The 21,291-nt window shown below is 46.9% G+C and overlaps 1 protein-coding gene across 1 annotated transcript; it reads left to right on the top strand.

Annotated features, from left to right (window-relative positions):
• The first annotated feature begins 18 nt into the window (after nt 1-18).
• Nucleotides 19-21,250, top strand: DDX24 (DEAD-box helicase 24). Its single transcript, XM_065905880.1, has 9 exons — nt 19-127; nt 1,448-2,167; nt 10,913-11,443; nt 12,523-12,676; nt 12,938-13,453; nt 14,402-14,477; nt 17,626-17,814; nt 19,128-19,257; nt 20,703-21,250. The coding sequence occupies exons 2-9, from the start codon at nt 1,453-1,455 to the stop codon at nt 20,978-20,980; spliced, it is 2,589 nt and encodes an 862-aa protein (XP_065761952.1). The 5' UTR covers nt 19-127; nt 1,448-1,452; the 3' UTR covers nt 20,981-21,250.
• The last annotated feature ends 41 nt before the right edge of the window (nt 21,251-21,291 follow it).

The raw sequence follows: 21,291 nt of genomic DNA, 5'->3' as shown, positions 1-21,291 counted from the left end.
CTTCCTTCGCTGCCTGCGTGCAAGCCCCGCCCCGGAACTGCGGCGGACGCTGCCGCGGCACGCCGGTGCTGCGTGTTTGCAGGCGTTTGGTGGGCGTCTGAGGGGGCCGCGGCAGGGTAGCCTCACGGTGAGTGCCGGGGCCGGAGCGGGCCTGGGGGCGGGCTCTCACCGCGGGCTCCTCCAGGCCCTCGGGTCCTCGCGACCAGAGACGGGTGGCCGCCGGCCCTGTCAAGTGCCCTGGCCGACCCTGCGCTGGGGGCCTCCTCTAGGGCCTCGGAACCAGCCGAGCCGACGTCAGGGCTCGGCTGGTTCGGCTTCTCCGCTTGGTGCGCCTGTTGGAGCCTGAGACGAGGCGCCGGCGGCGGGCCAGGCCCCAGAAGGAGGGACCCCGCCGCTTACCCCACGTGTCACACTCCGCGTCCTCGCCCCGCTAGTGCCTGCCCCTCACGCCTCCCGCGGGTTGTTGAGGGGTGTCTGTGACCGCGGCGTCGCGGATGCGGGGCGGGGGTGGACCTTCACTGCGCGCTGGCGTGCTTTGCCCACCGGGCGCGATGCTAAGTGGTTCTGAACGTGCGTCACCTTTTCGTCTTTGCGTGCCAATCCAAGGAGCCGCAGCTCCCCATCATCCCCATTTTCCAGACGAGGAACTGAGGCTCGTGGTGATTAATAACGGCCAGCCCAGACCCAGAGCTGACCAGTGGCGCGTCAAGATTTGAACCTAGGTCTCGCTTTGTTTTCCACGGAAGCTATGATTTTTCTCTGCCTTTCTGAAAAAGGGAGAACGTGGATCAAGTTCCTGTCAAACGAGTTGTGCATCAATGATTTTTAAATTACTTAAAATGTAATGATTAAAGCTGGTTGGGTTTTAAGTCACTTGGCAACAGCCAGAGTGGTGACGCAGGCATTTGACCTCTTGGGGTAAGATTTGAGCGGGAAGAAAGCTTTGTGCTTTCAGTAGAGCCGGCCCCCTCACGCATCCTCCAGCGACCCCCTCCTAGATTCTTATTCTGGCTTCAGAATGGCTTGGGCATGGTAGGCTTCACCCTCCACGCTTTAGGTGTTTACTTGTTGCATAGAACATTTTGTGATTTAGCAGATAAATCCCTCCCACCTTTTTAAAATATGATAACTCTGAGGTTCAGAGAGGGTTGAGCAGGACCTGCCAAGGGCACCCAGGCAGTAGGTATTGGGTCTGAAATCCAAACCATATTTAGCTCGTCTGTCTTTGCTACGCCTCCTGTGTCCTCTCTATTGTAGGCCTAGCTGCATGCTCTTGGGTACATTTCTTCCCTTCTGTGAGCTTCTCCAGCTGGCAGCATCGACGTTAGAGCCATTTTTGTGTCCTTACTTTTTTGTAAGACCTGATAGCTGCTTAGGAAATGTTTGTTGCCTCAGAATCCTTTGCTTCTCAGTTGCCAATCTAATGGAACATTTCTTTCCTTTTCAGCAACCATGAAGTTGAAAGAGAAAAAATCAAGCCCGAAGCCAATAAACTCTGGCAGATTTCAGAAGAAGGGGATCAAAGTTGTGGGACAATGGAAGGAGGTGAAGATAGACCCAAATATGTTTGCGGATGGACAGATGGATGACTTGGTGTGCTTTGAGGAACTGACAGATTATCGGTTGGTCTCCCCTGCCAAGAGTTCCTCCAGCCTCTTCTTGAAGGAAGAGCCAAAGAAGAGAAAGGCACAGGCTGTTTCAGAAGGAGAGGAGGAAGGAGAGCCTAGCTCCTCAAAGAAAAAGATGAAGTTGAAGAAGAGTAAAGATGTGGAAACTGAAGGAATCAGTGCCCAGAAAGCGTTTGAGGTCAAAGATACTGAGCCAGTGCCCCAGGGAGAGGGCACAATTTGTCCTGATCCAGAGGTAGGGGAGATGGCATCAAAAAGCCCGGCCCAGACTGTACCAAAAAAGAGGAAAAAGAAAGGGAAAAAAAAGTCAGCACCTTCCCAGGGTACTTCTCCAAAGGTGCCCAAAAAAGCAAAGACGTGGATGCCTGAAACACATGATCACAAAGCAGATGTATCGGCTTGGAAGGATCTGTTTGTACCCAAGCCGGTTCTCCGAGCTCTCAGCTTTCTAGGCTTCTCTGCCCCCACACCAATCCAAGCGCTGACCTTGGCACCCGCCATTCGTGACAAACTGGACGTCCTTGGGGCTGCTGAGACAGGTGAGGGCCTTCTTATATGGCCAGGGCGAGAATGCTGTGGAACTTTGGCGACTAATAGGCTGGATGGTTGGGAGCCTGGGGAATGTTGGGAGCATGACCACAAAAGCACTGTTGCATGAAGACTTTAAGAAGTCAGCTAGCTCTTTGTTTTTTTTGTTTTTTTTTGTTTTTTTTTTTGCCTTTTTTTTTAAATTTATTTTTCAGTGGGTTTTGTCATACATTGATGTGAATCAGCCATAGAGTTACACGAATTCCCCATCCCGGTCTCCCATCCCACCTCCCTCTCCACCCGATTCCTCTGGATCTTCCCAGCCCAACAGGCCCGAGCACTTGACTCATGCCTCCCACCTGGGCTGGTGGTCTGTTTCACCACAGATAATATACATGCTGTTCTTTCGAAACATCCCACCCTCCCCTTCTCCCACAGAGTTCAAAAGTCTGTTCTGTACTTCTGCGTCTCTTCTTCTGCCCTGCATATAGGGCCATTGTTACCATCTTTCTAAATTCCGTATATATGTGTTAGTATACTGTAATGTTCTTTATCTTTCTGGCTCACCTCACTCTGTATAATGGGCTCCAGTTTCATCCATCTCATTAGAACTGATTCAAATGAATTCTTTTTAACGGCTGAGTAATATTCCATGGTGTATATGTACCACAGCTTCCTTATCCATTCATCTGCTGATGGGCATCTAGATTGCTTCCATGTCCTGGCTATTATAAACAGTGCTGCAATGAACATTGGGGTGCACGTGTCTCTTTCAGATCTGGATTCTTCAGTGTGTATGCCCAGAAGTGGTATTGCTGGGTCATATGGTAGTTCTATTTCCAGTTTTTTAAGAAATCTCCACACTGTTTTCCATAGTGGCTGTACTAGTTTGCATTCCCACCAACAGTGTAAGAGGGTTCCCTTTTCTCCACACCCTCTCCAGCATGTATTGCTTGTAGACTTTTGGATAGCAGCCATCCTGACTGGCGTGTAATGGTACCTCATTGTGGTTTTGATTTGCATTTCTCTGATAATGAGTGATATGGAGCATCTTTTCATGTGTTTGTTAGCCATCTGTATGTCTTCTTTGTAGCTCTTTGTTTTGAAATAGGTCACTTCCTGATTGGTACCGTATGCAGGTCACTTTATTTCTCTCAGCCGTGTAGACTGTATTATCAAATGGAGATAGGTAAATTCAGTACCTACATCTTTTGCTGTGTGCTGTACTTAGTTGTTCAGTTCTGTCCGACTCTTTGCAATCCCATGGACTGTAACCCTCTAGGCTCCTCTGTCCATGGGATTCTTCAGACAAGAATACTAGAGCACGTAGCCCTTCCCTTCTCCAGGGAATCTTCCCAACCCAGGGATTGAACCTGGATCTCCTGTATTGCAGGTGAATTCTTTACCACTGAGCCACAAGGGAAGCCCTTTTTGCTATGTGAGTTAAGTGTAAATGCTTACTAAATTTATACATTTACATAATAGTAAACTGCTAACAAAAAACAATAGTAAACTAAAATTTATGCAGTACACTGTAAGTAATCTGTGAAAGTCACTCAGTCATGTCCTACTCTTTGCAACCCCATGGACTATATACAGTCCATGGAATTCTCCAGGCCACAATACTGGAGTGGGTAGCCTTTCCCTTCTCCAAGGGATCTTCCCAACCCAGGTCTCCCTCATTGTAGGCGGATTCTTTACCAGCTGAGCCACCAGGGAAGCCCAAGTGATCTGTAAATGGTAGTTTTTTTCAATTCTTGAGCCTTTTCTGCATGACTTGGGGGTAAAGTGGGACTAAGATCAGCCCTCTGGAGAGGTAGATCTTCATTAGTATAAAGAAGTGTCTAATTCTCAAGAGTTGTCCACAGATAAAAAGGGCTGCATTGGGAGTTGGTGGGTTTATTGGCATTGGAAGGTTTTGAGTGTGTGATAACCATTGGGTAGATTTGTAGGCAAATTTGGGCAGGAGGTGACTGTTGGAACTAGGCATTGTTTAAAGATCCCTCATACCCTGGGCCATCTACGGCTTTGTGAAGCAATGATTGGTTGACACGCCGAGAAACTAAACTGCTGATGGGGGTAAGGAGCAAACAGACCTGAAACTGTTAGTCCAACTTGACCAACAGTAACCATTAGAAATACATATGTTGTGCAAGCCACATGTGTAATTTAAAATTCCCTAGGAGCCATATTAAAAAAGGTTTTTTAAAAAAGTGAAGATTAAATTTAACAATATATTTAACCATTACATTTCAGAATTAATGTAAAATTATTAATTAGATATTTTATATTCTAATTTTTATACTATTTTCAAAATCTGATGTGGATTTTGAACTTGCCACCCATCTCAGTTTAGAGCAGTCGCATTTTAAGTGCTTGATAGCTGTATGTGGCTCAGTTCAGTTCAGTCGCTCAGGCTTGTCCAACTCTTTGCGACCCCATGAATCGCAGCACGCCAAGCCTCCCTGTCCATCACCAACTCCCGGAGTTTACTCAAACTCATGTCTGTTGAATCAGTGATGCCAGCCAGTCATCTCATTCTTTGTCGTCCCCTTCTCCTTCTGCCCCCAATCCCTCCCAGCATCAGGGTCTTTTCCTACGAGTCAACTCTTTGCATGAGGTGGCCAAAGTATTGGAGTTTCAGCTTCAGCATCAGTCCTTTCAATGAACACCCAGGACTGATCACCTTTAGGATGGACTAGCTGGATCTCCTTGCAGTCCAAGGGACTCTCAAGAGTCTTCTCCAACACCACAGTTCAAAAGCATCAATTCTTCTGCACTCAGCTTTCTTTACAGTCCCACTCTCACATCCATACATGACCTCTGGAAAAACTATAGCCTTGACTAGACAAACTTTGTTGGCAAAGTAATGTTTCTGCTTTTTAATATGTTATCTAGGTTGTTCATAACTTTCCTTCCAAGGAGTAAGCATCTTTTAATTTCATGGCTGCAGTCACCATGTGTAGTGATTTTGGAACCCCAAAAAATAAAGTCTGACACTGTTTCCTCTGTTTCCCCATCTGTTTCCCATGAGGTGATGGGACTGGATCCCATGATCTTAGTTTTCTGAATGTTGAGCTTTAAGCCAACTTTTTCACTCTCCTCTTTCATTTTCATCAAGAGGCTTTTTAGTTCCTCTTCACTTTCTGCCATAAGGGTGGTGTTGTCTGCATATCTGAGGTTATTGATATTTCTCCCGGCAATCTTGATTCCAGCTTGTGCTTCATCCAGCCCAGCGTTTCTCATGGTGTACTCTGCATAGAAGTTAAATAAGCAGGGTGACAATATACAGCCTTGATGTATTCCTTTTCCTATTTGGAACCAGTCTGTTGTTCCATGTCCAGTTCTAACTGTTGCTTCCTGACCTGCACATAGGTTTCTCAAGAGGCAGGTCAGGTGTCTGATATGCCCGTCTCTTTCAGAATTTTCCACAGTTTATTGTGATCCACATAGTCAAAGGCTTTGGCATAGTCAGTAAAACAGAAATAGATGTTTTTCTGGAACTCTATTGCTTTTTCGATGATCCAGCGAATGTGGGCAATTTGATCTCTGGTTCCTTTGCCTTTTCTAAAACCAGCTTGAACATCTGGAAGTTCATGGTTCACGTATTGCTAAAGCCTGGCTTGGAGAATTTTGAGCATTACTTTACTAGCGTGTGAGATGAGTGCAATTGTATGTGGCTAGTGGCTACTATATTTTATGGCATAGAACTGTAACCAAAGTGGGGTGGCTGCTCGCTCCTCAAAAGCCAGTGAAGAGGCCAAGTTTGTGGAAAGAAAAGTTTGCTTTATTTTGGATACCAGCAATGGGGAGCAGGGGAAGACTTCTGTCCAAAGACTGGCTCTCCCCCTGCCACCCCATGACAACCAGTGGGCAAGAACTTTTATAGACAGAGGGAGGGGACTTCATGCAGACACAGCACAGTCAGCTCGGACAGACATCTTGAACTTGGTCGTGGTAGTCTGACCAGCTTCATTTTGACTAAGTACAGTTAATTTCACAGGAGTTTGAGTAAACTCTGGGAGTTGGTGATGGACAGGGAGGCCTGGCATGCTGCGATTCATGGGGTCGCAAGGAGTCGGACACGACTGAGCGACTGAACTGAACTGAACTGACTGAATTTCAGCTCCAAGGTCTGTTTGTTTCCATTTTCTTGAGGCCAGTTCTCAGAAATGTGGCAGCTTATGGACTTCCTGGTGGCTCAGTGTGTAAAGAATCCATCTGCCAATGGAGGAGATGCGGGTATGATCCCTAGTTTGGGAAGATACCCTGGAAAAGAAATAGCAATCTACTTCCAATATTTTTGCTTGGGAAATCCCATGGACTGAGGAGCCTATGAGGCTGCAGTTCAAGGGGTCACAGAAGTAGGTCACTTAGTGACTTAAGAACAATGTCATGGCTACAGTCTGGTCATCATGCAGTTAACTTCTTTCATGGAGTGGGAGTTCTGTATCTATAAGATACACAGCTCACAGCATGTGGCTCAGAACCTTATCTGTAGCCCTTGAGAAGGAATTAAAGGTCCCTATGTTTATTGACTAAACTATTAATATAATTTAGTCTTGTGGACTGCTTTCCTTTTTTTCTGCATTTTCTCACTTCTCTCATTAAACTTATTGTTTGGCTAAAGTTTTTCCACAGACAAAAAGCAGGCAGAGGATATGGTGGGGGAGGACTGTTGGGTCCTTCTCTGTTTCAGAACTAGACCATCTAGACACTTTGCACCTTAGATTTCTGGAAGAGTGGTCAGGAAACTTGAGGTGAGGTCCTGTGTAAAAGTCAGAAAGATGGAAGAGGGAGGAAGCCCCAGGAAGGGGGAATGAAGGTAATAGCGTTAAAACATTTCTTTAAAATACATCGTGCAGTGTGTTACATGCATTATACTGATGAAAGTTCTCACAGCCACTCTGAGATAGATGCCATTATTATTCCCATGTTACTGAAGAGAAAACAGCCTCACTGAGGATAGACAGTGTCCCTAAAACTGCCCCACTGAAAGCGGTAGTGCTCGGATTCTAGACCAGATCTATGTGCTGTTCAGCTCTGCTGCAGGACTTGGGTGTGTGCAGAGAGGCCTGGGGAGGCAGAGGCCGGGTGTGAGCCACTGTGGCTAGAGACTGGCGTTTGGGTTTATACCGCACGCAGATCCTCAGGCTGTTTCTCTCAAGTGCTGTGGATCCACAGGTCGAAGTCTCAGAGACAGACTGCTGCTAATGCAAGTAATGAACTTATCCATCACCCCCAAAAGATGTTTAGGCCCGTTAATAATCCCGCCTTCCCTGGTCACCTCCTTGTCCATCACCAGATAACCTCTAATAGTCTTTTTATCACTATAGATTAGTTTGCATTTTCCAGAATTTTAAAATGGATCCTACAAATATGTATTTTGGGGAGGGAGACTCTCTGTGCTTTAACCTGGCATACTTTGCAATTCAACCATGTTATTGCAAATACTAGCGGTTCATTTCTTTCTATTAATAAGTGGCATTCCTCTGAATGGATATAGTGCAGTTTGTTTATCTGTGTTGATGGGTGGTTCTGGTCTTTCTAGTTTTTGGCATTTACAAGTAAAACTACCATAAGTATTGGCATATCAGTCTTTGTGTAACTGTATGCTTTGTTTCGTTGGCTGAATACCTAGATGTGGAATGGCTAGGTCTCAGGGTAAATGTAACTTTTTAGGAGTTTTCCAAAGTGATTGTACCATTTTACATAATCACCAACTTATGAGTTCGAATTGGTCCATGACCTTGCCGGTCCTTAGAGTGGTCAGTCTTTAATTTAATTTAGATTTAAAAATTTCTAATGTTTCCTTGTGGTTTTAGTTGGTATTTCTGAAGTGACTAGTTAAGCAGCATCTTGTCGTGTGCTTAATTGTCATCCATGTCATCATCTTTGGTGACACCTGTTCTTTTGCCCTGTGTTTTAATTGGGTTGTGGTTTTATTATTGAATTCATTATATATTCTAGATACATCTCCTTTATCAGATAGATGATGTGCATTTTTCTCCCCCAGTTTGTGCCTTATCTTCTAGTTCCCTTCTGAAGAACAGGAGTTATTATTTTGGTGAAGTTTAAATGATCTTTTACAGATCTGCTTTCCCGAGAATCCTTTGCCTAACACAAGATCACAAAGATTTTCTCCTACATTTTCTTGTGGTGGTGTTATTAGTTTAGTTTTAGGTTCTGTGTTTCGGTCTGATCCTTCCTGGGTTAACTTTTGTGGTGAGAGATATGGATCAAAGATTTGGTTTTGTTTTGCATATGGATATCTAATTACTCCAGCATTCTTTGTTGAAAAACTACTCTTTCCCCACTAAATTGCCTTCACATCTTTGAAAATCGGTGATGATATAGGTGTGGGTTTGTTTTTGGAGTCTTCTCTTTTCCACTGACCATTTGTCTATCTTTACTGTTTTCCCAGCACCTCTCGGTGTTGGCTAGAGTAGCTTTAGTGTAAGTCTTACAGTCAGGTAGTGTAAGTCCTCCAACTTTGTTCTTTTTAAACGTTGTTTTGGCTATTCTGGTGACTGCAGCCATGAAATTAAGCGGCGCTTGCTCCTTAGAAGGAAACTATGACCAACCTAGACAGCATATTAAAAAACAGAGACATTACTTTGCCAACAAAGGTCCATCTAGTCAAAGCTATGGTTTTTCCAGTAGTCATGTATGGATGTGAGAGTTGGACTATAAAGAAAACTGAGCGCTAAAGAATTGATGGTTTTGAACTGTGGTGTTGCAGAAGACTCTTGAGAGTCCCTTGGGCTGCAAGGAGATCAAACCAGTGAATCCTCAAGGAAATCAGTCCTGAATATTCATTGGAAAGACTAATGCTAAAGCTGAAGCTTCAATACTTTGGCTACCTGATGTGAAGAACTGACTCAGTGGAAAAGACCCTGATGCTGGGAAAGACTGAAGGCAGGAAGAGAAAGGGATTGACAGAGGGTGAGATGGTTGGATGGTATCACTGACTCAATGGACATGAGTTTGAGTAAGCTCCTGAAGTTGGTGGTGGACAGGGAAGCCTATCGTGCTGCAGTCCGTGGAGTCGCAAAGAGTCAGACATGACTGAGCGACTGAACTGAACTGAGGCCCTTTGCATTTCAATATGAGTTTTAAAGTCAGCTTTTCAGTTTCTTCAAAAAAGCCAGCTAGTATTCTGATTAGGATTGCGTTGGTTATAGAGCCAACTGAGGATGTGACATTTAGACAGTCTAGAGTCTTCCAGTCCGTGAATGCGGTATAACTGCATTTTTTTAGGTCTTTGCTTTCTCTTAGTGGTGTTTGTAGCTTTCAGTGTATATACTTCTACTAGCTTTATCCTTAACTGTTTCAGAGTTTAGATGCTTTCGTAAATAGTAATTTAAAATTTCCTATTTCTGTTGCTGATAAATAGAAGTATGGGTTTGTTTATGTTGATCTTGTATCCTGCAACTTGGTACGATTAACTGGCTTCCTGAAGATTACATAGGATTTTCTACAAAGGTGATTATGTCATCTGGTCTGGATGCCTTTTGTTTACTTTTTTCTTATCACACTGGCTAAAACTCCATTGCTTTGTCCCTGATTTGGGGGAAAATGTTCAGTATTGCTTTGTCCCTGATTTGGGGGAAAATGTTCAGTGTTTCATCATTAAATATGATGTTAGTAGGTTTATCATATTTAGCTTCTATCAGGTTGAGAAAGTTCTCATCTGTTACTAGTTTGCAGAAAGATTCTTATCAGGAATGGTGGTGGTTTTTTTTTTAAATGCCTTTTCTGCATATATGGGATGCATGCTTTTTTCATTTTCAATTTGTTGATGATGATAAACTGAATTTAGTTGCAGTATATTATTCCGTTTATACCTTGTTGGATTTGATTTGCTAAAATTTTGTTAATGATTTTTAAATTTCTATTTCTATTTATAGTTTTTTTGTAATGTCTTTGGTTTTGAAATCAGAGTAATACTGGGCTCAGAGTGACTTGAAGTACTCTCTTCAGTTTTCTGAAGGAGTGTGTGGTAGAGTTGGCACTTTTCTGCCTGAAATATGCGATAGAGTCATCTCAGAAAACGGGCAGCTCTGAGGAGCAAGGTGCTAGGAGCAAGGACTCAGCTCGTTTTACTCTGAAAAACCATCTGTGAGTTTTTGATGCCTGGGATAAAAGCTTCATAAAGAGATCACTTATTTGCTTCTACTTGGGGCATTATAGTTTTGGAACCACTTTAAATTCTCAGCCTGAGGTTTTTTGTCTCGTTTTGTTTTTTGACCACATAGATGGGCTCCATATATGCTCAGAGGCTAGTTTGAAAATGTTCAAGCATAGACAAAAGCTTTAAAGTTTCTTAGAAAACTAAGAAAACTTTCTTTCACTTACCTCCTTCCTCACCAAAGAAACATTTTGGGAACGTATTACACAGATTTCCATTTTTTACCCTTCAATTTTATGTTCCTCCAGAACAGCAACAAAACACAGGTACCCATAACTCGCGTGTCTCTTTAGGTTTCATTGTTTGGACACTTGTCTTTAGTTACTGTTGACCTCAGCTCTGAGTGCCGTCTGTCAGACTTTCCCTCAGATTCCTAATTGCATGGCTGTCCTCTGGTTGCAGTGCGGTTGGCATACCTGTGTGGGGTGGAAGGAGCTTTGCATTGGTCAGGGTGGCGCTTGGCTATTTCAGGCCCCTTATTCCGAGTAAAGAATAGAACCCAGGCAAGAGAATGTACCTCTGTTGATTCACACTGTTTTTGTTTGTTTTTTGTTCTGCTTTTCAGGAAGTGGGAAAACTCTTGCCTTTGCCATTCCACTGATTCACACAGTGCTGCAGTGGCAGGTGAAGAAGAAGCCTGCCCCAGCTCCAAGGAGCACAGGAGCGCCGCCTGGGGAGACCGGTAGTGAGCCTGGAGCTGAGAATGGATCCCCAGGCAGGGCTGGCGCTTTGCCTGATGAGATTGGAATTGAGGGGGAAGCACTTTCCAGTGAGGTTGGAGCGAAGACTGGAACACTACCCAGCCAGGCAGGAACCAAGACTGGAGCTGCCCCCTCAGAACAGGGGCTGCTCTCCTGTGACGACGATGTTGATGCTGGTGAAGGACCTTCTTCCCTGATCAGGGAGAAGCCCATCCCCGAACAGGAAGAAAACCAGGTGGAAAAGCACGATGAAGAGCAGACTGGAAAGTTAAAACAAGAATTGGGTGGCAGCATTGCACCGCCGAAGCGTCCTCTGCTTGGACTGGTTCTGACTCCCACTCGAGAGCTCGCCGTTCAGGTCAAACAACACGTCGATGCTGTGGCCAAGTTTACAAGTGAGGTTTAATTCCATTGAATAAATGTTCCCTGAAAGGATCCCAGTTGCGGAGGTGGCAGAGGTGAATGAGCTATACCTCCTGCCCTCTAGAAGGAATTTGATTTGCCAGAGAATTAAGCCTGACAGAAAACTGTTTGAGTGACACATTCTTAATTCTCCCAAGGATAACACATAGCTAACGCTGTTCTGGCTGCATAAGCAATTAGTTAACTCACTGAATACAGTGGATACGTGGGACAGGGTTTGGCAAACCGCTATTTAGGGGGTGGTTTGTTTATTTTTCTTTTCTGGTACATAAAGTACTGCCACACCTACGTATTTACACATTGTCTGTGGCCACGTTTGCACCACCATGAAGAGTGGAATAGAGGTGGTAGTTGGGACAGAGACCGTTTAGCCCACACGCAGGGCCACAGCTGTTGACTCTTCAGAAAGTGTGCTGACTTCTGCCTTAGGGCATTAGCACTTAATTTTCTCAGGGAATTCCTTGGGAAAGGCTGCATAGTGGGGGCTTCCATTTTAGAGTAAAAGGAACGGTTCTTTACCGAGCTGTTACTGTGTATATGAGGCACCTGACTAAGCACTTTGCCTGCATGAGCCTTTTTGTTCCTCCCACACTGGATACCTTGAGAAGTCCTCCTGTAGAGAGGAGAAGAGAGCACTAGCATTAGAGGAGATTCAGATGGATCCGGATTGAGGGGAACGGGCAGGAATTCCCCAGGAGAAGTGTCACAGCTGCTGGTTCCGTCTTTCCCAGCGCTGCAGTGTGCCATTGGTCTGTTTCTCCAGAACCTCAGATGTCACCATGCCTGGGTTCAAATGCAGCCGTACGGTTGTGGGTCAGGGGAAAGAGTAGGGGAAAATGAGGTTAGGGAAGTAGGCTGGGCCTAGATCATAGCAGACCGGGTAAGCCCTGCAGTAACGGCATCAGCAGCCCAGGCCAGCTCTTAGCACTCCCCTGGAGAAGGGAGCTGTGCCACTGACTGGCAGCCTTTGCTAATCTGGGGGCACCTGTGTCCACGGTGGAAGAAATAAGCCATCAGACTAACACTGCCCCTCGTGTTGTGTGAACCACAGGCATTAAAACCGCTATTCTGGTTGGTGGAATGTCTACGCAGAAACAGCAGAGGATGCTGAACCGCCAGCCTGAGATTGTCATCGCCACTCCAGGCCGGCTGTGGGAGCTAGTTAAAGAAAAACACCCCCATTTGAGCAACCTCCGGCAGCTCAGGTGAGAGTTCCCTCCTTTCCCCCACCCCCTGTTCTGCAGTGGGCCTGAGGTGACCTGGCACAGCGCCTCCTTCCTGCCACAGGGTGCCGTCGTGGGTACTAGCCAGACTTGGCCTTGAGAAGACCAGGCATGGTTGAGGGCCCTGGTGGAGGTGGTGAAAGTGGTGTTTGTCTTGGGGGGTGGGGGGTCCTGGTAGCGTATACTGTGGTGACTCCTTCCCTGCTCCTAGCCGAGTGATGACGGGGCTGTCTGGATCCGCAGGTGCCTGGTGATCGATGAGGCTGACCGGATGGTTGAGAAAGGCCACTTTGCTGAGCTCTCACAGCTGCTGGAGGTGCTCAGTGATTCCCAGTACAGCCCAAAGAGGCAGACCCTTGTTTTCTCCGCCACACTGACCCTGGTACATCAGGCTCCTGCCCGCATCCTTCACAAGAAGCACGCTAAGAAAATCGACAAAACTGCCAAACTTGACCTCCTCGTGCAGAAGATTGGCATGAGGGGTAAGCCCAAGGTCATTGACCTCACAAGAAAGGAGGCCACGGTAGAGACGCTGACAGAGACCAAGATCCATTGTGAGACTGATGAGAAAGACTTGTATCTGTACTACTTCCTGATGCAGTATCCAGGCCGCACCTTAGTGTTCGCCAACAGTATCTCCTGCATCAAGCGCCTCTCCGGGCTCCTCAAAGTCCTGGACATCATGCCGCTGACCCTGCATGCCTGCATGCACCAGAAGCAGAGGCTCAGAAACCTGGAGCAGTTTGCCCATCTGGAGGAGTAAGTCAGGCCTGTCCACAGATTGACCATTGGGTCCAGGTTGCCAGGAGGGCGGGAAGCTACCTTCTCTCTTGGGAGCCTTATTAGGAGAAGGTAGTCGCCCCACCCTTTTTTCTTTTAATTCTGCACAGCATGAGGCAGGTTCGCTCTCATCTAGTACATTTATTTTTAAGACATACCTCAGGTGCTTTTGACTCTTCTCAAACTCCGAATACATTAGGAAACATCATCCAGTACATAGTATTGAGTGCTTGTTTTGAACCTGCTGCTGTTCTAGGGCCTGGTAATAGAATAGTGAGTCATGCAAAGTCCCTGCTCTCAGGGAGTTTACGTCCATGTGGAGGGAAAAGTAAGTATATAGTTTGTCAAGTGGTGCTCGGTGCTAAGAAGTCGAGTTATATAGGGAGTTGTGCAGACTGTGGGTGTGTGGTCTGGGAGGCTTTTCTCATAAGGTAAGATGGCAGCAGAGCATGGAAGGAAGGAAGGAAATGTGACTCTGAGGAAAACCTTTCTGGCCTGAAGTGCACTAAGCAAAGACTTGGAGGCAAGAGCAGATCTGGCATGTTTGAGCAAAAGCAAGGCTGTCTACCTCTGTGACAGAGGGAATTAAGTGGGAGGGTGATAGGAGATGAGGTCACTGACCTAGGGTATGACCCTGTTTAATTCACTTAAATTGGTCTGTGTTATTGCGGAGTGTGGCTTTATTGATTGTGGCCAGTGAAACCCAGGTTTGAATCCTGGCTCCACAGTCGAATAGCCATGTATGTATCTTGGGAGGTTAGTATCTCTGAGCCTCAGTTTCTTCATCTCTCAAAAGGAGATATGTACATAATAGTGTTATTTTGTAGAATGTTAGTAAGGGTTGTAGTGTTTAGAGTACTCGATTGTGGTAAGGAGTTGATTAATGATAGCTGTTAGTTATTAATGAGCTTTCTCTCTCTACCACAGTTGTGTGCTCCTGGCGACAGATGTGGCAGCTCGGGGCCTGGATATTCCAAAAGTCCAGCATGTCATCCATTACCAGGTAGGGACATCAGGGAACTTGTGGGCACCTTCCAGCATTGAGCAGAGAATTTTTAAAGCAAAGGTTGAGGGAGAGAGCAAGGAGGAGATTGTTGGTCCCAAGGCTTCATTCAACAGAGAATACCACTGGCGTCTAGTGACCAGCTAGCTGCTTCCACTTACTATGGTGAGATTTATTCTCCAAAACCTCCTTACATTGTTTGATGTCAGATAGCCCCTCTCTTTTTGACTTGGGCAGGCTACGTAATACTGGCAGGTTAGAGTCTAAGTTTCTTCCATGAAATGGGCATAGTAAAGTTTAGCATGTAAAATGATTACCCTGCTATAGAGAAAAGAGTGTGGTGGTTAAGTCCTGCAAGGTGAAATAGGTTATTATGTGTGAGGAGTTTAGAAAGGCAGGTGGCAATTCCTAAATGTTAGCTGCTGTTGATGCGGATGTTAATGTTAGTGCGTGAACTTAGGAAAAATTAGCAGAGAATGGGGTTTAGAATCATGGCCTCTAGAACCTCACTTCCAGCATTTGAATGCTGATTGGCTGCTTCTTAGTGGGTTAGCTTTTGGCATGTTACTGAGTTTCTTTGGTTTCAATGTCATTGTAAACTGGGAGTGGGGATGCTGCTACCTCCTCCATGGGGTTATTCTGATTAAATGAACTAATGCTGATGGATCACCTAGCACAGTGTAAGTACTCAGTAACTGGGGTAATCATTTCTCCTTTTAAATCCTTCTTGCTTTCTTTTTTTTCCTTTAAATCTTTCATGCTTTTAACAGTCTTTGAGGGTGCCAGTTCAGTTGAGCAAATCTTTATTCTTCCTCTTTTTGGGAAAGAGTCTGGGTCAGTCTGTGGGAAATATCCAGATGAACAAAATACGTTCCCAGCCCCTAAGAAATATCAAATCCACTAGAGGAGGTGAGATGCCTGCAGCCATAATTTAAGGCAGAAGATACTGGAAAGTGGCAAAATAAAGTTGGACAAAGAGATAACTTCTGGTGTGGGAGGTTAGGTTGGAAAGTGCTTACTAAAAGATGCTTGGCATTCAGGGATGGAGAGGATTCAGGCAGGTAGAGGTAGGGAAGGAAGGAGGAGAACATGTGGTAGTGGGCTGTTGCTGGGAAGTGAGAAGAGGGGGTGTGTGCTGAAAGAGGAAGGATGCATCACTTCTGGCACCATCATGAACCATGGGTAGCGACGCTTAGAGCACTAACTTAAATTTGCTGGTTCCGGTCCATTTTAGCTCACTGATTCCTAAAATGTCGACGTTCACTCTTGCCGTCTCCTATTTGCCACTTCCATTTGCCTTGATGCATGGGCCTAACATTCCACATTCCTATGTAATGTTGTTCTTTACAGCATCGGACTTTACTTCCATCACCAGTCACATCCACACCTAGGTGGTGTTTTTGCTTTATCTCAGCGTCTTCCTTGTTTCTGGAGCTATTTCTCCACTTTTTCCCATTAGCATATTAGGCACTTAACCAACGTGGGGAGTTCATCTTTCAGTGTCATATCTTTTTGCCTTTTCATACTGTTAATGGGATTCTCAAGGCAAGAATGCTTATGTGGTTTGCCATTCCATTCTCCAGTGGATCATGTTTTGTCAGAACCCTCCACCATGACCCATCTGTCTTAGGTGGCCCTACAGGGCATAGCTCATAGTTTCATTGAGTTACACAAGGCTGTGATCATGTGATCAGTTTGGTTAGTTTTCTGTGATTGTGGTTTTCATTCTCTTCCCTCTGATGGATAAGGATAAAAGGCTTGTGGAAGCTTCCTGATGGGAGGGACTGACTATGGGTAATCTGGGTCTTGCTCTGAAGGGTAGGGCCATGCTCAGGAAGTCTTTAATCCAATTTTCTGTTGATGGGTGGGGCTGTGTTCTCTCCTCGTGGTTTGGCCTGAGGCCAAATATGGTAGGGATAATGGAGACCTCCTTCAAAAGGACTTAAGCCAGCATGCTGCGGCTCCCAGGACTGTTGCAGTCAGTGCCTCTGACCCCATGGCAGGCCACTGCTGACCCACGCCTCCACCCGAGGCTCCTGGACACTCACAGGCAAGTCTGGCTCAGTCTCTTGTGGGGTCACTTCTCCTTTCTCCTGGGTCCTGGTGCACACAAGGTTTTGTTTGTGCCCTCTGAGAGTGTGTTTCCCCAGTCCTGTGGAAGTTCTGTAATCAAATCCCACTGACCTTCAAAGTCAAATTCCCTGGGGGTTTTCAGTCCTTTTGCCAGATCCCCAGGTTGGGAAATCTGTTGTGGGCCCTAAAACTTTTGCAACAGTGCAAGAACTTCCTTGGTGTAATTGTTCTCCAGTCTGCGGGTCATCTGCTCCGTGGCTCTATGGTAGGGCTAATGGTGACCTCCTCCAAGAGGACTTAGGCCACACGCCGCACCTCCCAGGTCTGCTGCAGCCAGAGCCCCTGTGCCCGTGGCAGACCAGTGCCGACCCATGCCTCTGCAGGAGACACTCAAATCCTCAAAGGCAGGTCTGGCTCAGTCTCTGTGGGTCTGGGTCCTGGTGTGCACACGGTTTTGTTTGAGCCCTCTCAGCATCTCTGGCGGGCATGGGATTTGATTCTAAACATAGTTTTGCCCCTCCTACCATTTTGTTGGGGCTTCTCCTTTGCCCTTGGATTTGGGATATCTTTTTTCATTGGGATCCAGCATTCTCCTGTTGATGGTTTTTCAGTGGTTAGTTACAGTTCTGGAGTTCTCGCAGGAGAAGATGAGTACACATCCTTCTACTCCACCATCCACTAGGTCTGCTTAGAGCAGTGCTTTGGGAAAGACACTGAGCATTACCTGGGCTCAGTGGAGAAGACTGTTCTTGATTAGTGGTGTGTGCCACGGCGCGGGGAGGGAGGGATCGTCAGCTCCATGCCACGTTAGCTGTGGATGACATACCCACTTTTCCATGGTCATGAGAACCTGAACCAGGGCAGGGGGCAGAGCCTGCACAGTGAACGGGCTAAACCTGGGGACAGTTTGGGTGTGGGCTCTAGGGAGAAGGGCTTAATCTCTCCACAGGGCTGGCAAGGTTTCTAGCTGCCTGGCTGGGAGGGAGGAGGGTCCTGCTTTGGGTTGTTCGCCTTGAGGGGATGAGCGGTGTTTGGGGACAGCCACGTGTTGACCTCCCAGTTCCTTCTTTGGTAGGTCCCTCGCACCTCAGAGATTTATGTCCACCGAAGCGGTCGGACTGCCCGTGCCACCAATGAAGGCCTCAGCCTGATGTTGGTTGGGCCTGAGGATGTGATCAACTTTAAGAAGATTTACAAGACCCTCAAGAAAGATGAGGACATCCCACTGTTCCCTGTGCAGACAAAGTACATGGATGCAGTCAAGGTAAAAAGGAAAGCTAGAGGCCCAGTGCTGACGAGGGGAGGGCTTGTGCTGTTCCCTCACTTTGCCGTGGGATTCTTGCAGTACCGCTCTTGGAAACTAATTCATAGTTTTGTGTAAAAAAGAAAAGGAGGGCGCCGTTCCTCTGAGAAAGGAGGAAAGGGCAAATGGCCAAAGAGTGAGGATTTCCTTCATGAACCCTTGCTTTACTGTGGCCCCTGCAACTTCCACCATCAGCCCCACCAACACCACTGGCCAGGGCAGTGAGCACGGCTGTCTGGACATCTCGTTGGACAGATGGATGGTTGTAGGGAAGTGGGGTCAGTGTGTCTTGCTGAGGCAGAAACTAAAGGTCTGTCACATCCCTGAAGCAGATGCCTATAATTCCTACCTTTGGGGTTTTACTTAACTCAGTAAACATTCACTTGAGTGAGTGCTGCTTACTCTGGGCTGTAGCGCGTCAGGCACCAAAGCGGCGTGGCCTCTTTTCCATAGGAGTCCACTGGCTCGTGGGGCAGGTTGCAGTTCAGGTACAGATGGAGCACCGTGGGCGGGTGGGCATATAGTGACACAGGCAGGGGATTTAGTTTCCTCCAAGCCTGCTGCAGGCAGAGATGTGAGGAGGTGAAGAAGGGATGTAATTCCAGGAATTGGGGGAGCAAAAGGCAAGGAATGGCTCCAGAATGTCAGCTGTATGGGAAAATGTGGGAGATGAGACAGACAGGTAGAGACTGCAGAGAGGCTTAGGAGCCACCAGGCTTCGCGTGGCTCTTTCCCCACCTCACAAGATCTTTCCCATTTTTTTTTTTTTTTTTTTGCTGTTTCCTGTCACTGCGGTCTGAACCCAGTATGCATAAGAAGGAGAATCGAAGTGTTTTGGGAGGAGGATGACAGAGGGGGAAGGCAGTCCTGTGACAGTTCTGTGTTAATCCCTGTGGAGTGAGAGCTGGGCCCTAACTCGGCTGTTGGGGTGTTTTCAGGTCTCAGCTCGGCTGTGAAGGTCAGCCATGGTGTCTGGGGAACACGTTTCCCCTTTGAACACATGTAGATTGGGAGTCTGACCAAGGTGGGCTGCCAGGAAGAGGGGCTGTTCAAGTTGGCTTGGAAGGCCGGCCTTTGAGGTTCGTGTGTACATGCTCACCAGTAGTGATTACTTTAACCAGGAACCAAAGCAAATGCTTTTTGTTGGGAGCTGAGGTGCCTCTCTCTCAGCACTAAAGTAAAGAGCTTTTTTAAAAACACAGTTTAAATGAGCCTTTTTTCCCCAGAGGCCTGAACCCTCTGTCAGGTGAATACTTTCTCTGCCTTGTCCCTAGGAGCGAATCCGTTTAGCTCGACAGATTGAAAAAGCGGAGTATCGGAACTTCCAGGCTTGTCTGCACAACTCTTGGATTGAGCAGGCAGCGGCTGCCCTTGAGATTGAGCTGGAAGAAGAAATGTATAAGGGTAAGGCGCCAGATGGACTCGAGGAAGGGTTCATTCAGCTTTTAGCTTTGGATTTTCCCTTCAACTTCTGTCTGTTGGAGCCTCCCCCACCACCATGGGTCCCCTCAAAGCCAGCAGGATGCCGCCTCCTCCTCTGTGAGAAGCCCGAATCTCTGATGAGCCTAAAGCCCTCAGCCTTTGACAGGTCATCTGTCTGGAGGCTGTAGTTCCATCCCTCGTGTGGAGAGATGGTGAAGGCCAGGGCAGGCTCTGAGGCCAGACTGCAGGTGTTTGCTGCCTGTTCTCTTAACTAGCTATGTGACCAGGTCAGATTACTCAACTCTGTTGTACCTGTGCTGTCCTCATTTGTAAAACCAGGGCATAAAGTACCTGCCTCATGGGGTTGTAAAGATGGCTTGAGTTAATGAGTCTGAAGTGCTTGTGACAGTGCCTGGTAAACTGAAAGTACTCGCTATGTTTCAAGTTACTTATTGTCACCTGTCTTCCAAGGTGACAAAGCACTTCTGTCATTATCTCATTTGATCTTCTCCAGTCTCATGATGTAAACCAATAAACCAAGCAGGAATTGTTGCTTCATTTGGGAACTGGTTGTGCAGGGAAGCGGCTCCAGGAAGCTGAGCTCTGAGCCTGGGCCGGAGACTTAAGGATTCAGGGCTGAGTCTGTGTGATCCTTGCTCTGGGAAAGCATCAGACTCTAAGAGGTGATAGAACCACATCTAGAACTGACACCAGAATGAGGTCCAGTACTCTTTCCACCCCACAGATGGGCAACTCAGCTGAGGCGTTCGCACCTCGGTGCCAAAGCCAACAAATTCAGAGGCAGACTCACTGCTTGCTGCTCAGCATGGAAGCCAGGAGCCAAATCACGAGGCTTGATAACAGTGAGCTCCTCCTGGGAGCTCAGGCTTTGGCTTGGGCTGTGATGCCAAGACCCTGGATTCACTTCCTGAGGACCGGCTGGCATGAGACTCTCTGGCCATGGCCACCTCTGCAGGTTCAGTCACAGTCCTGTTGGGGACATGCCGGGAGCTGGGCTTTGTAGGTGGGTTTCATTGTTGCCTGAGGCGTGTGTAACTGTCCAGTCACCAAATGGCAGGCAGCAGGTGAGCAGGTCGTAGGAAGAAAAGTGATGTTCAGGTCAGGAGACTGGGGTACTAATCTCAGTTTGAAAGCTAGCTCTGTGACCTTCAGCAAGTGACCTGAGTTTCCTCAACTGTAAAATAAAGATAATTGCTAGGGCCTTTGATGTTTAAAAGACAGGGTGGCCCTGAGTGGTTCTAAACTATGTCAGAAGTTAGCCAACACTGGCCTCTGTGGAGAACCTAGGAGCCCTGTCTCCCCAAGAGTTCCAAAACATTTTTTCATCACAGGTATTATGCATCAAGGGAAACAAAATGCTCCTACAAGTCATAGTAAATGCGATATATTTTGAATTGTGTTTTAAGGAGGAAAAGTTGACGAGCAGGAAGAGCGTCGGAGACAAAAGCAGATAAAGATACTGAAGAAGGAGCTGCGCCATTTACTATCACAGCCGCTGTTTAAAGATGACCTGAAAACCAAGTATCCGACTCAGTCGGGCAAGCTGCCGGTGCTCATGTCGGCCCCAAGAAAGGGCGAGTCCGCGCTGAGCTGCCTTTCCAAACAGAAGAAGAAGAAGAAGAAAAAGCAGCAGCCCAAGGAGCAGCCGCAGGGGCAGCCACAGCCGAGCACAAGCGCCGGCTAACCGCCCCCAGGTCAGTCAGCTGGCGACCACGCCGTGTCTGTGTTCTCCGTTGTATGGAAACCTTCCCGCCTTGGATCTCACCCCACTGTGGTTCCAAAAATCTCCCTCTCTCCCACACCACCCCTCACAGCAGGGCAGACCTCATGCAGATTTGTGTTGTTTCAGAGTAAGAATTCTGTGTGCCAGCTTATATTTTTCTGCATTTCAGTGCTTACAGGCTTCTTGTATGCATAACTTGATTTTCTCAATTAAAAACAATGGTTAGAACCATCGCGTCACCTTGAGTTTCTACCGGGGTGAGGGGGGCGGTC

This window comes from Muntiacus reevesi, chromosome 15 (genome assembly GCF_963930625.1).
Source record: "Muntiacus reevesi chromosome 15, mMunRee1.1, whole genome shotgun sequence".
Classification (NCBI taxonomy): domain Eukaryota; kingdom Metazoa; phylum Chordata; class Mammalia; order Artiodactyla; family Cervidae; genus Muntiacus; species Muntiacus reevesi.
This window is presented reverse-complemented; position numbering and strand designations above follow the sequence as displayed.